The following is a 13,293-nucleotide window of genomic DNA, read 5'->3' on the forward strand; positions in this document are numbered from 1 at the left end:
CTTTAAAGGTTTGATTACACGCAGCTATGCAGCGTGCACAAGGCTTACCAAAAGCAGACAGAAAAGACTACCTGGTATCCAAGACATTATGTTCCTCAGTATAATTGCTGGGGAACAGGGAATTGAAAACTGCTCCCCCTTCTAGCTTCCTTTCATCCTACGATGAACTGTTTTGCTGTGTTCAATTGGTCCTTGAATATACCTTGCACAGCTCTTCTTCTATTTTTATGCCCTTTTCCTTGAACCTTACTGCCTTCAAAAGCCTTCGGTTTCCTCACCACCACCACCAACTCAAAGGCGAACTCTTCTTTTACAAGAGTGGTGTACAAAGAAAATATCACTGGTGCCATTCAATTCATGACCTGTTTTAAGAGAGAGGTGGCAATTACTGCTTTTGATCAACCCCTTGACCGTTCTGGAGCAATCAGCTTAATTCAGCATGGCTACCTTGTCTCACTCTCCCCTCCCACCCCCTGGTGTGTGTTTGTGTGTGTGTGAGAAAGAGAGGGAGGGAGGGAGGGAGGGAGGGAGGGAGGGAGGGAGGGAGAGAGAGAGAGAGAGAGAGAGAGAGAGAGAGAGAGAGAGAGAGAGAGAGAGAGAGAGAGAGAGAGAGAGAGAGAGAGAGAGAGAGAGAGAGAGAGAGAGAGAGAGAGATGGAGATGCAACTCCTTTGCAAGGCAGCTCCTATTGTTCCCTGCCAGGCGCGATTCTCTTCTCTGAGAAGGGCCCGCCCCCAGCAACAGTTGTCATGGTGATTACACTCCAGTGTTGATTGGAAGAAGAGGCTGTGGATGCCAGTTCGGTTCTCGCAGCTGCTATCGAAGTGGCAGCTTTTAATGAATATTGGCGAGGCGGCTGGCAGCCTCCGTTAAGTTTTTTTTGCTGGCTCTTCTCATGGCCTGATCTATGCCAAATTAAAGTGTGCCATGGAAAGTTGGTAAATATGCACAGAAGAGTAGATATTGCCTAAAAGCATAAATTTATATACATGAAGATAAAGTTTCTCTGGGAATCCCCTTTTTCAGATAATTAATTATACCGTAGGTACCGGGCCCATACTTTCTTGGGAAAAAAATCAAGGCCAAATATGAAAGGAGTTCATAAGGATAAAAATAATTGTTTAAGATCATAACTGTGCTTTAAAAAGGGAAATTCAAGAGAAAACCAAGAAGAATGGAACAAAAATGAAAATTCTAACAAAAATATCTAAAAACCCAGTACATTTATTTTGGACAGACAATTCCATTTCCATAACCTGTTTCCTCAAAAATAAGACCTCCCCGGATAATAAGCCCAATCAGGCTTTTGAGCGCATGCGCTAAAATAAGCCCTCCCCAGAAAATAAGCCCTCCCCTAAAATACATGCATAGCTGGTCTCTGGCATTTCCTGAGGGGAGGGGGAACATGCCCCACACGCCCCAGCCATTCACATGGAAAGGCCTTGTGGAGGTTGCTGCCACAAAAGCTAGCTAACGCATCTCTTAGTGGCGGCTGCAGAAAGAGTGGCAGGCCCAGCGAAACTAGAGCTGGCAAGAATGTGCCAGAAACAGGGGCAGAACTTCCGGCCCTCTCTGGATCAGCTGATCTACAGGCTGCGGACCAAGGTTAAGACCTCAAAAATAATAAAACCTTCCCAAAAATAAGGCCAAGCGTTTATTTCGCGGGTCAAAAGAAAATAAGACCCAGTCTTATTTTCAGGGAAACACGGTATTTTTCACAGGAAAGTAAAAGACAGTACAATTAAGTAGTACTGTTTGTACAGTAAAAGTTAAATGAGCAAAATAAAGGACAAAAGTTAAGTTTTTGAAAAAATAAATCTAAAGAACAGCTTTTTGAAATAAAGGGCTGTCCTTTATAACAGATTTCCTGCAATATTTCTGGCTTTACGGAAAGGCTGGGGTGGGGGAGAGGGGATGATTCTGCACGAGCAGCTGGCATGCGCACCCACCACTCACTTAAATGAAACTTGCACAAGTGAGGATGTGTGTTTGCATGCACTCACCAGCCATTTCCATGACCCGGTTTGCAAACCCCTCATGGCCCATTAGGGACCCACAGGTTGGGGGGCCCCTACTTTATAATAAAGCATGTATGGTCACTAATTATCTAATCGAAGGTCTTGTAAGAGAGGAATGAAAAGAAGCCACAGGGGGAGGAGCAATTTTCACACACATTCCCCAGGTAATTATTTCTGGCCTCCCCTGATAGCCTGATCCTGTACAGATGTGTATAATGAAAACTTTAAAGTCAAGCCTTTTGGTTTCCATCCTTTACCTGTGAAAGTGGATTCTGTAATCCATGGATTATAACGATGGTTTAGACATCTGACGAAACAAAGCTTGGAAAAAGTCCTCTTGATGACATGGAGAAATACAGGAGTCATCGACTTACGACCACAATTAGGCATAAAATGTATGTTGCTAAGTGAAAAATTTGTTAAGGGAGTTTTGCCTCATTTTTATGACTTTTCTTGTCACATTTGTTACGCGAATCACTACAGTTGTTAAGTTAGTAACATGGTTATTAAGTGAATCTGGCTTCCCTGTTGACTTGGCTTGTCAGAAAGTCGCAAAAAGTGATCACATGACCCCTCCAGGACATGCAATCGTCATAAATATGAACCAATTGTCAAGCATCTGAATATAAATCACATGATTATGGGGATGTTGCAAGTAAGTGTGAAAAATGGTCATGTCACTTTTTCCAGTGCCGTTGTAACTTCGGTCACTAAATTAACTGTTGCAAGTCAAGGACTACCTGTAGTGTCAGTAACTTGGACCAATGAGAACTGATTCCCAAAGTTTCCACTGAATGAATTTCCAAGGCCATAACACTCCCCATATAGCCATGAAACCAACCATATGAACTGGCCAAGTATAGCATCTAATTAACTGTTTCTGTGGGAGGGGATCCCTAGAAGACTTTTTTCAACAATATGACCCTGAATTAGAAATAGAATGTATGTCTGCAATGATTAAAGAAGCCTTATGGAAATTCATTCCTGACTTTCACTATCTATTGATTTGAGAATTCAGGAAACATATGTCCAACAATATAAGGCAGAAGATGGTTCTTCTTTCTGTAGAAAAACAGAACATTCTCTTCATTCTGGATGGACTACAATCACCTGAAATTAAGATTATCTTTTTGTTCTTAAAGGAACAGAAGACTTCAGCACGGCTATATTCTTATTTTGCAAATGCATGCAGGGAAACCTTCTTGCTTCTAACAATAAGCATTCAGCTTTTGCATATCCTTTACAGGAATATGCTGAATTATAAAAGGTTTTAATATATTTGCTTTTGAATAGGTCCATTTCAGATTTTGTTACCTTTTAACCTATGCCAACATGAAAACATTTGAAAGATAGCTGAATGAACACAAGATAATAGCTATTATCTGACATAGACAATAGTTATTGGTTCACACATTATGAAAGCTGTTATTTGGTGTGAATCCATTTTTCCCCCCAAACACTGCTATACATGGCATTCAATTCTTCTGTTTTTGGGATTCTGCAGTTTATATCTTACAACTGACATGCATTTAGGCAATTTCTATATAGTCTATTAAATCAATAAAGTGCAAGTTTCTGTGCACTGTCAGCTCTAAATTTCTCTATTGATTTTGTTTTGTTTAAGGCACTTAAAATGCCAGCAGGTAAGATGGTGTTTGCCAACACAGTGTACTAATCAAGTCCCAGGTCAAAACACAGAATGAATTCTGAAATGAATACTTTGGAATATATCTGACAACATAATGGATTGGAAGTGTTCCAGCTGACTTTTTAAAAACCTAATTCTGCTAATCTGCAACATAATACAAGATGGCCTTCTGAAATATGACTTTACAGGAAGGCATAGACAAACTAGCAAACAATGAAGTATATAAAGGTGGTTTTGATGTTCACATGACATGCCCAATATCTATCTATACACAGTAACATTTAGCCATGCCACAAAATGTGGAGCTAGGTTAAGCAGTTTCCAAAAGTAGTAATGTTCATGGACAAGCTTCAGTATTCAATATGCCATCTAATGCCACTTTAAAATCTTAATGGCATCCTAAAGATGAAAGCAATGGTTCAAAATTTTGCTTTGAGAAGAGATCTAAAAGATAACCATGATAGACTAAGGAAGAGTCTATTGCAAAGTTGCATATCCCATTTACTTAAATAATGAATACTAAGGTGAGTTTGGGGCCTTCTGGATTTTGATGGGTTTGGTTATAATCTCAGAGCATCTATTCCTCTTTATATGCTATGTTTCTGACACTAGAATCCTTTCAGAAAAGTGTAAGTATAATCTTTATTGTCATTGTACTTAAATACAACAAAATTGGTTTAAAGATATTTTAAAATCTAATTACCAGCTAATTCCCCCAAATTTGTATACTCCAGCTCTTGTTTTTGTTTTTGTATGAAGCAGCACTCATGATAATCCCACCTGACTGTGTCAAGGGGGCAGCAATCTGCTATGTGAAAGCCACATTTCAGCAGGTGGGTAATTGTTTTCCAAATTCCAAAAAAGGTTAAAAACAGCCATCTACAGATGTGTAGCAACTGCAGGGTATTTTTACTGTACTCATTTTGGGATCGATCAGTTGTGACAGCAGGAGCCACATAGAGCATTACCACGAAGATCTGGAATTGTGAAATTGTATTGATGGTACAGGTAGCCCTCGACCTACGCCCACAATTGAGCTTAACATTTCTGTTTCTAAGGAAGACAGTTGCTAAGTGACTTTTGCCCCATTTTACGATCTTTCTTCCCATAGTTGTTAAGTGAATCACTGCAGTTGATGTTAGTGACACGGTTGTTAAGTGACTCTGCCTTCCCCATTGACTTTGCTTGTCAGAACGTGGCAAAAGGTGATCATATGACCCTGGGACACTGCAACCGTCATAAATCGGAGTCAGTTGTCAAGGCTCTGAATTTTGATCACGTGACCATGGGGATGCTGCAACATTTGTAAGTGCGGAAAACGGCCATCTTACTTTTTTCAGCGCTGTTGTAACTTCGAACGGTACCTGGATGGACTGTTGTAAGTCGAGAACTACCGTCTTTCCCCCAAAATAAGACCCAAATGGAAAATAAACCCTAGCATGATTTTTCAGGATCCTCATAATATAAGCCCTATCCCAAAAAATAAGCCCCAGTTAAGATCGTCAGCCAGACAGATGTATTTAGTACTACATTTCCCCCAAAATAAGACCCAACTGGAAAATAAACCACAATGCATCTTTTGGAGCAAAAAATAATATAAGACCTGGTTTTATTTTTGGGGAAACACAATGCCTGTATTGATACCTTCTTTGGGTTGCTCCTTTTTTTACCCAGATTCTTAAACAGGGATAGATCGAGGTGCTCACCTGGACAATGCAGCTCCCAATACAAAAGAGGCATATTCCTTCATCAGTGGTTCACTGCTGTTTAGCCCATTAATCAAAAGCTGCAGACCACCAAGGGAAAGCAAATCTCTCGCATTATCCACCTATGTAAGATACAGTTCCACATTCAGGTAAGTACTGCATTAAAATACACATATACAGAGATAAATCAATCCACACATTCTAGAAATTAAATGATGAGGAGGCTTTACAATCAAATGCAAAACCTCTTGCCTCAACTCAAATAACGGTTCCACCACAAAACCGCGGAGGACAAAATCGCGCTCGACGAAAGCGCGCATTTGACGTCATCACAGCGCGACGAAAACATCGCGCTGTGATCGAAAAATGTAAAAAAAAAGCGAAAACCTTACCCTAACCCCCCCAAACCTAACCCTTAACCTAACCCTAAATCTAACCCTAAACCTAACCGTTAACGTAACGCTAAACCTAACGCTAACCCTTAACCTAACGCTAAACGTAACCCTAACGCTCTAAACCTAACCCTAACCCTTAACCTAACCCTAACCCTAACCCTAACCCTTACCTTTATGTGAATCGGCTTGCTTTAATTTTATTTCAATTTTTAATTTTTTTCGTCGCGCTGTGATGACGTCACATGCGCGCTTTCGTCGAGCGCGATTTTGTCCTCCGCGCTTTTGACGGGTCACGCAAATAACGCCACTTCAACTTTGGGCCCAGCCTCTTTGCAATCTTTTACAATGTTATGAAAGGTCACACAATCTGCCAGTATTTTTTTATAGAGAGAATATTCCTCGGGTAGAATCCCACCCACGGGATCTCTGGATGCAACCCTCCTGTTATTTAGTTATAATCAGCCCTGGAGGAATTAATTGAAAATTCATTTACTGTGATTAGCTTGCTAACTTCCTGTACAAACAATGTACTTACTAGAAGGAAGAAAGCTAAAGTTCGCATTTCTTTAGAATACATCCTTGGGAATCTAGTGAGTTAAATGGTATTCTAAGTAAGACTTAATTAATAAGGTTAGGGAGTTAAAAAAAACACTTGGGAGGCAGTAATAAACAGATTAGAAACTTGTCAGCCAGTACAAATGATGTGGAATGAGAATTTAGAACATTGATCGTAAAATGACTAAGCTGACATGAGATGTGATTAAGAGAAAGAGTTAATGGTAGCCTTGATGAATCAGGGAAAGCCTTTGTAAAAGAAGAATGCTGTAGTACTCAAATTCAAACCATGCCCGATTCAAAATTTGAACAAATGAGTTCAGGTTCTTTATTCAGGAAGGGCGAATTCATTAATGCCTGTTTCTACAGCTGCAATGGTAGCTCTGTGGTTAGAATGCAGCACTGCAAACAAACTCTGCTCACTGCCAGAAGTTTGATCCTCACTGGCTCAAGGTTGACTCAGCCTTCCAGCCTTCCGAGTCGGTAAAATGAGGACCCAGATTATTGGGGGCAATACGGTGACATTTGTAAACAGCTCAATGCTGTAAAGCATTGTGGAGCGGTATATAAGTCTAAGTGCTGCTGCTATTGCTAAGTGCTATTCTATAAAAACATGTGGCCATGTAAATGTCCGTGACCCGTCAAAACCGCGGTAGACAAAACCGTGCTCGATGAAAGCGCGTACCTGACGTCATCAGCAGCGCGACGAAAAAAATTAAAAATGAATTAAATTGAAATTAAAATAAAATTAAAGCAAGCCAATTCACATAAAGGTAAGGGTTAGGTTTAGGGTTAGGGTTAGGTTAAGGGTTAGGGTTAGGTTTAGGGTTACGTTAAGCGTTAGGGTTAGGTTTAGCTTTAGGTTAAGGGTTAGCGTTAGGTTTAGCGTTAGGTTAAGGGTTAGGTTTAGGGTTAGGTTAAGGGTTAGGTTTAGGGTTAGGTTTAGGGTTAGGTTTTCGCTTTAATTTTAAATTTACCGCTCACAGCGTGATGTTTTCGTCGCGCTGTGATGACGTCACGTACGCGCTTTCGTCGAGCGCGCTTTTGTCTACCGCGGTTTTGTGGTGGAACCGTAAATGTCGGTTCCAGGAATGCCACCAACAACTGCTAGAGGTTGTTTTTTTTTAAAAAAAAATTCCTCCTACCTGATGAACATAGTACTCAAGATCGGAAAGTGCTGTGATTTTCTCCTCAAGCGTCGAAGCTGAATTGTTGAATTTGTTGATCAGTTTAAGCATAATTTCAAGGTCAGTTTCCATCTGCAGATTGAGCTCTCTGAATTCTTCCTTTAGCTTTTCGATGGAACGGAATCTCCGTCGGATGTCTTCCCGGTGAGCCTAGAAAATGGGGGGCAGCGAACCAAAAGACTATAAGCCAAAAGTAAACATGATTGTTTCTCCAAAGAAACGCTGCTTCTTAGTACAAACCTAAACAGCATCCATTACTTGGTGGCCAGATACAGGAATAAAGAAATAAATATCCCTTAATAATTCCAATCTACTCTTTTTGTGAGATTCCTATTCTCATTCTAGGGGCTGCTTCTTTCTAGAAACTGGGATAGGGATGGGGAAAGAGAAAAAAAACAACCCTCTGGATTTTAATGAATCCATTTCTACTTAATGCCTGTTATTTCTGTTGTTCTGCTTTCTATCGGTAGTAATCACCTGTTCAATGTCAACTGATATGCGAAGTGAACAAATGCATTCAGAAAGCAAAGAATCAGGCCGCTAGCTTGAAACATCTGCATGTTAGAATGAGGAAGAGACGGAACAAAGTGAAAAACACATGAAAAAGACTCCACAATGTTAGAACACAATTTAAGCCACAATGTGGCCTTTCAGCTGCTCGTTTACTACACTCTCAGGTGCTGGGTAGGCAATGAGCTGATGCTCAAATGTCTTTATAAAAAAAACTGGAACATCTGCTGCAATTGTCTGGGAACTGCCTGAGTTTGTAATTTAAAAAAAATATCAAAATCATTTCCATCTGAATCCTGCAAGTAAAAAATAGATGGATACACATTTTGATGAATATTAAATTAGCTTCCTTACCTGCTCTCATGCATGGATCCTCACAAAAGCATTAGAAAATAAAAGAAGAAAGGCATTTAGAAGCCAAAGACAGATTAGTTCATTAGAGCAGAGGCACATTTCCCAGACTGCCTCTAAAACAGGGGTCCCCAACCTGTGGACTGCCGCCCACTAGTGGGCCGTGAGGGATTTGCAACTGGGGCCATGGAAACAGCCGACGGGCGCCCATGTGTGCATCCTCACTTGCGCGAGTAGGAAGGGAGCCTGTGCCTTTAGACTCCATTTGCGTGAGCAGCAGGCGCATGTGCATGCTACTCGTGCAAATCAAGCTGCACGCACGCTTGCGGGCTGCTTGGGTGAACCATCCTCTCTCCCCTAGTCCGCAAAGCTGGAAACGGGGACTCTGCTCTAAAAGTCCTCTCCCAATTATAATTTGCAGTGTGAACACAATCATACATCATGAACTGTGCGCATAGTGACATTTTATTTTCAGCATGTTCTAATTAAAATTACATTACAAATTAAATCACAAGGAGTTTGGTTTGCTTGCTTGTTTGTTTAAAAGATTTGTGTGCCACCATCTTGTTTAATATGTGTTCCCTGGATGTCATTCAAAAACTCAAGTGTGAGCCTCAGTCTGAACAAAAAAATGTGCATTCCAGCACTGAAAATGGAGGGTTGTTTCTCTTGCTCTTTCAGGGAAGAAAACAGACATGATAAGGAAGTAGAGATTAGCAGGATTCAGCCAGACCAGACCATATCCATTTTCTTGGTTCACATTTGTGTCAAGGATTTCCGTGGCACGACAAAACCGCGCTCGACTAAAGCGTGCCCGATTAAACCGCGTCGCTGATGTCATCAGCAGGGCGACAACAGTGAGCGCGGAGAAAGAAGGGCGCTTTAAATAGCACTTTGAAAGCAAGCCGATTGAAGTTAAGGTAAGGGTTAGGTTTAGGTTTAGGTTTAGGGTTAGGTTTAGGGTTAGGTTAAGGGTTAGGGTTAGGTTTAGGGTTAGGTTAAGGGTTAGGATTAGGTTTAGAGTTAGGTTAAAGGTTAGGTTTAGGGTTAGGTTTAGGGTTAGGTTAAGGGTTAGGTTTAGGGTTAGGTTTAGGATTAGGTTTAGAGGGTTAGGTTTAGGTTTAGGTGTTAATTTTAGGTTTAGCGTTTACAGCGTGCTTTTTTCTCCGCGCTGTTGTCGTGCTGTGATGACGTCAGCTACGCGGTTTCGTCGAGCACCCATTAGTCGAATGCGGTTTTGTGGTGGAACCAAGGATTTCACTTCCTTTATCAACATTTTCCCCATTGGATTTAAGGATATGTGCACTAAGGGCTTGCCTTCCCGTTACTGTTTTCCTGGATTTATATCATACCTTTTCTTCTGGTGTATCGTCCGCCTTTGTGGTTTCTTTCATTTTAGCCAAGGCCCTTTTGAGTTCTTGCGTTGTGAATGAATTTGGGTCAATATCTATTTGGCCTAGCCTAGCATAAAAACATAAACCATAAACAATGTATCAACAAAGGAACAGATATATCCCCTTCAGAAAAGCCATTCTGACCCTATTTATTTAACTAAGCCAAACAAAAAACAAAAAATGGAGGAAACAGTATATGGCACAAAGCAAGGTTTACTCATATATTGTTTTAATACCAGAGATTTTCTTAAAAAAGGATAAAGTTTACCCCTCAGTTATTTTTGTTGGGTATAATTACTGATTGTACAGTTGTAGAGATTAATTTGATTTTGCACTTAATAACTGCAGCTAGATTGTTGGTGGCGCAATACTGGAAGAAGGAAGATTTGCCTACTATTCAAGAATGGACATTGAGAGTAACAAACCTAGCCGAGATGGCTAAAATATCTGCATATCTTAAGGATCATTCAAACGAGAGATATAAACTAGAGTGGAAACGATGGATTGATTATACTCAAAATAAATAGGGGACTAGGAAATTCCAGATAGCTTATGATTAGAGACCAGAAATGATATAAATTGTCTAGAGCTAGTCTAGCAAGGAGGAGCTAAAGCTCAATTGAAAGATGTTCTTAACAATCTTTTTTTTAAAAACATTTTTAGATTGTTTTTGTTAAAGATTTATACCCTGTATTGGTTCTGGGAAGTCGCGGGGGGGGGAGGTTGGGGGGCGGTTTGGGGGGGGGGGGAGAAGTAAATATTTGTAAAGTTTGTTTTTCAAAATTCTCATTAAAAAAATACCAGAGATGTGTAAGTTTTTAAGAAAAATCTACAATCATATCAGCTATGCTCCAAAGCCATCAGCAGGAATGGACAGAAAGTTTGTCTAGGGGTTAATATCCATGTATTGTTAATGTCCATTTTAATTTTAAAAAGTCATCTAAAAGAAAAACACAGATAATTCTGATTGAGAGTGAAAAGTATTTTCTCTGTCCAGAGTACATATCTCTGTAGAAGGCAAACGGAGGACTCGAAATATATAGTTTCTACAAAACTCAAGAACGCTTTAAACATACAATGACTAAATCAATAATTGAAAGGAAAAAGAGACAAGAGGTGGACAGGAAGACAGAGAGCGAGAAAACACATGTACAGGACGAAAGTGCGATTTTTCTTTTTTAAGTTTTGAGGCGCTCTGGTTTTTTATTTTTCCACATATTCATAATGATTGGATGGTTGTTGTCCATCAGGGATTATATTGTACAAGGTAAACAAACATAGTACCTCTTTTAAAGAAAAATTTAAAAACCTGCCTATTGGAAACAATAAGAAAACCCATGTTCTGAAGGGAGGACAGAGAGCAGAAAATAGAAATTCATCAGTCTATACGGACTGAGAATTTTTTTTAAAAAAACCACTTCATATTTTATCCACTGAAAGGGGACCCATGATAGAAAAGCAGTTGTATTATTTTTCGGACTTTGCTTCCAAAACTGCAAAGGTCTCTGGTTTCACCAACCCCCTAGGTCAGTGGTTCCCAAACTTGGCGACTTTAAGACTTGTGGACTTCAACTCCCAAACTTGGCAACTTTAAGACTTGTGGACTTCAACTCCCAAACTTGGCAACTTTAAGACTTGTGGACTTCAACTTCCAAACTTGGCAACTTTAAGACTTGTGGACTTCAACTTCCAGAATTCTCCAGCCAGCAGAGCTGGCTGGAGAATTCTGGGAGTTGAAGTCCACAAGTCTTAAAGTTGCCAAGTTTGGGAACCACTGCCCTAAGGTCACAGTTAGGCTTCCCAGCTGAAGACATCGAAATTCAACACTATAATGTTGTTAAGACCCTTATTACGCAAGTAGGGTTCCCAACATCTCATCATAAACTTTTCCATATACAGGTAGTCTTCAACTTACAACAGTTCATTTAGTGACTGTTTGAAGTTACAATGGCATGGGGAAAAAGTTGCATCATTGCAGCATCCCGGTGGTCAGAGGTGGCTTCCTACTGGTGTCGGCCAAACTGGTAGTGATATGGCGCCCTGGGTCGCTGGAACCAACGGCAACCTACCACACTGCCGAACTAGTCCCCTGGTTGCCATCGTCACCTTTGCTATCTTGTCTTTGAGCTCTGCGCATGCGCAGAACAATTTTAATTGAACTGCATGTGCACGTAAAGCATGCACGCAAGCTAACCGTCAGCTAACCCACCCCTACCCGTGGTCACGTGATCAAAAGTATGACTTATGGCAACTGACTCACATTTATGATGGTTGCAGTGACCTGGGGTTACGTTTATGAACTTCTGACAAGCAAAGTCAATGGGGAAGCCAGATATACTTAAAAAAAAAAACGGGTTACTAATTTATCAACTACAGTGATTCATTTAACAACTGTGGCAAGAAAGTTTATAAAATGAGGTAAAACTCACTTACCAAATGTCTCACTTAGCAATAGAAATTTTGGGCTCAACTGTGGCCATAAACCGAGGACTGCCTGCATTTTGTAAAAACTGCCCCTTGCAAGATAATCTAATTTTTTTGTAGTTCAAATAATGCATTTGAATCATCTTGCATCGAATTCTTAATCTCTTGGTCCTCACATTTAAACATACTAATTAGCATCAGTGTTTCTTTTCCATCAAAATGCAATCTTTATTCCAAAGGAACTAGTAATTAAGCATAATCAGTACTGGCATGTTAATAGAATTGTTAGATAGATAATTTTCTAGTTATTATTTATTTAAATTCCATCTTCCAGCTTGGTTAAACAATCAAAATGGCTTACAAAAAGTTATTCCCTGATACATTATGAACCCTCTGGTTAATTTTTGAAGCCCCAAGGTTAAGAACAATATTGATTCTAATTCTGAAAGGGTGTACCCCAACCATTTATTATACTTTTATAACACATTGTAAGCACTTTTTAAGATCAATCAACTTCATTAGGGAAATAAGCTTTCATGAGTAGCAGCTCATGACACAAAAATGAATAAAGCCGCTTCACTCTTAGACTTAGGGGACTTTAAATACAGAAAGTGGAAGCAAGAGAAAGGTGGGTGGAGAAAAACAAGCTAATGGGTTTACACAATAGCGCAAATGAAAGCCACATACGGAAATAATGGTCTAAGAACCCATTGTCCCTATTCAAATCTTCTCTAATGGATTGCATTTTTTTTAATGCATTGTAATTTAGTTGTCTCTCCTTGTACAGTGCTGCTGATGTTCCTCTGTTTCACTACTGCTACCTTGAGGTCAGTGATGGAATGTCTTGGGAGGCTGAAATGTTGTCGCCGCTCTCTTGTTACTGTTTGAGCTACAATGTATGATTTGTGTTTATTTATTCTTTGTATGTGGCTGAGCTGCGCAGTGGCCAGAGGCCTCTGACTCTTGCCTTCCGCTCGGAAGGTTGAGAGTTCAATCCTAGATGTTTCTCTATCAGGGCGCAGAGAGAAAAACTTCTGCTACGAACTCCATGTAGGCTTCAGGAAGGGAATCCAGCCAGCAAACACTCAGCTCCATCCAGTCTCCCC

At 40.2% G+C, this 13,293-nt stretch overlaps 1 protein-coding gene across 5 annotated transcripts in view; it reads right to left on the minus strand.

Annotated features, from left to right (window-relative positions):
- The window catches only part of SIL1 (SIL1 nucleotide exchange factor), a 46,567-nt gene that overhangs the window by 24,716 nt on the left and 8,558 nt on the right, over positions 1–13,293 (minus strand). For all 5 annotated transcript variants that reach the window (XM_087716901.1, XM_087716903.1, XM_087716905.1 and 2 more), the window contains 3 exons: positions 9,722–9,830; positions 7,467–7,658; positions 5,372–5,493 (listed from right to left, as the gene is read on the minus strand). In XM_087716901.1, coding sequence (XP_087573027.1) covers positions 5,372–5,493; positions 7,467–7,658; positions 9,722–9,830 — 423 coding nt within the window. The remainder of the gene's footprint in view (positions 1–5,371; positions 5,494–7,466; positions 7,659–9,721; positions 9,831–13,293) is intronic.

This window comes from Thamnophis sirtalis, unplaced genomic scaffold (genome assembly GCF_051295495.1).
Source record: "Thamnophis sirtalis isolate CommonGarterSnake01/CBP01778 unplaced genomic scaffold, rThaSir2_p1.2 scaffold_5, whole genome shotgun sequence".
Classification (NCBI taxonomy): Eukaryota; Metazoa; Chordata; class Lepidosauria; order Squamata; family Natricidae; genus Thamnophis; species Thamnophis sirtalis.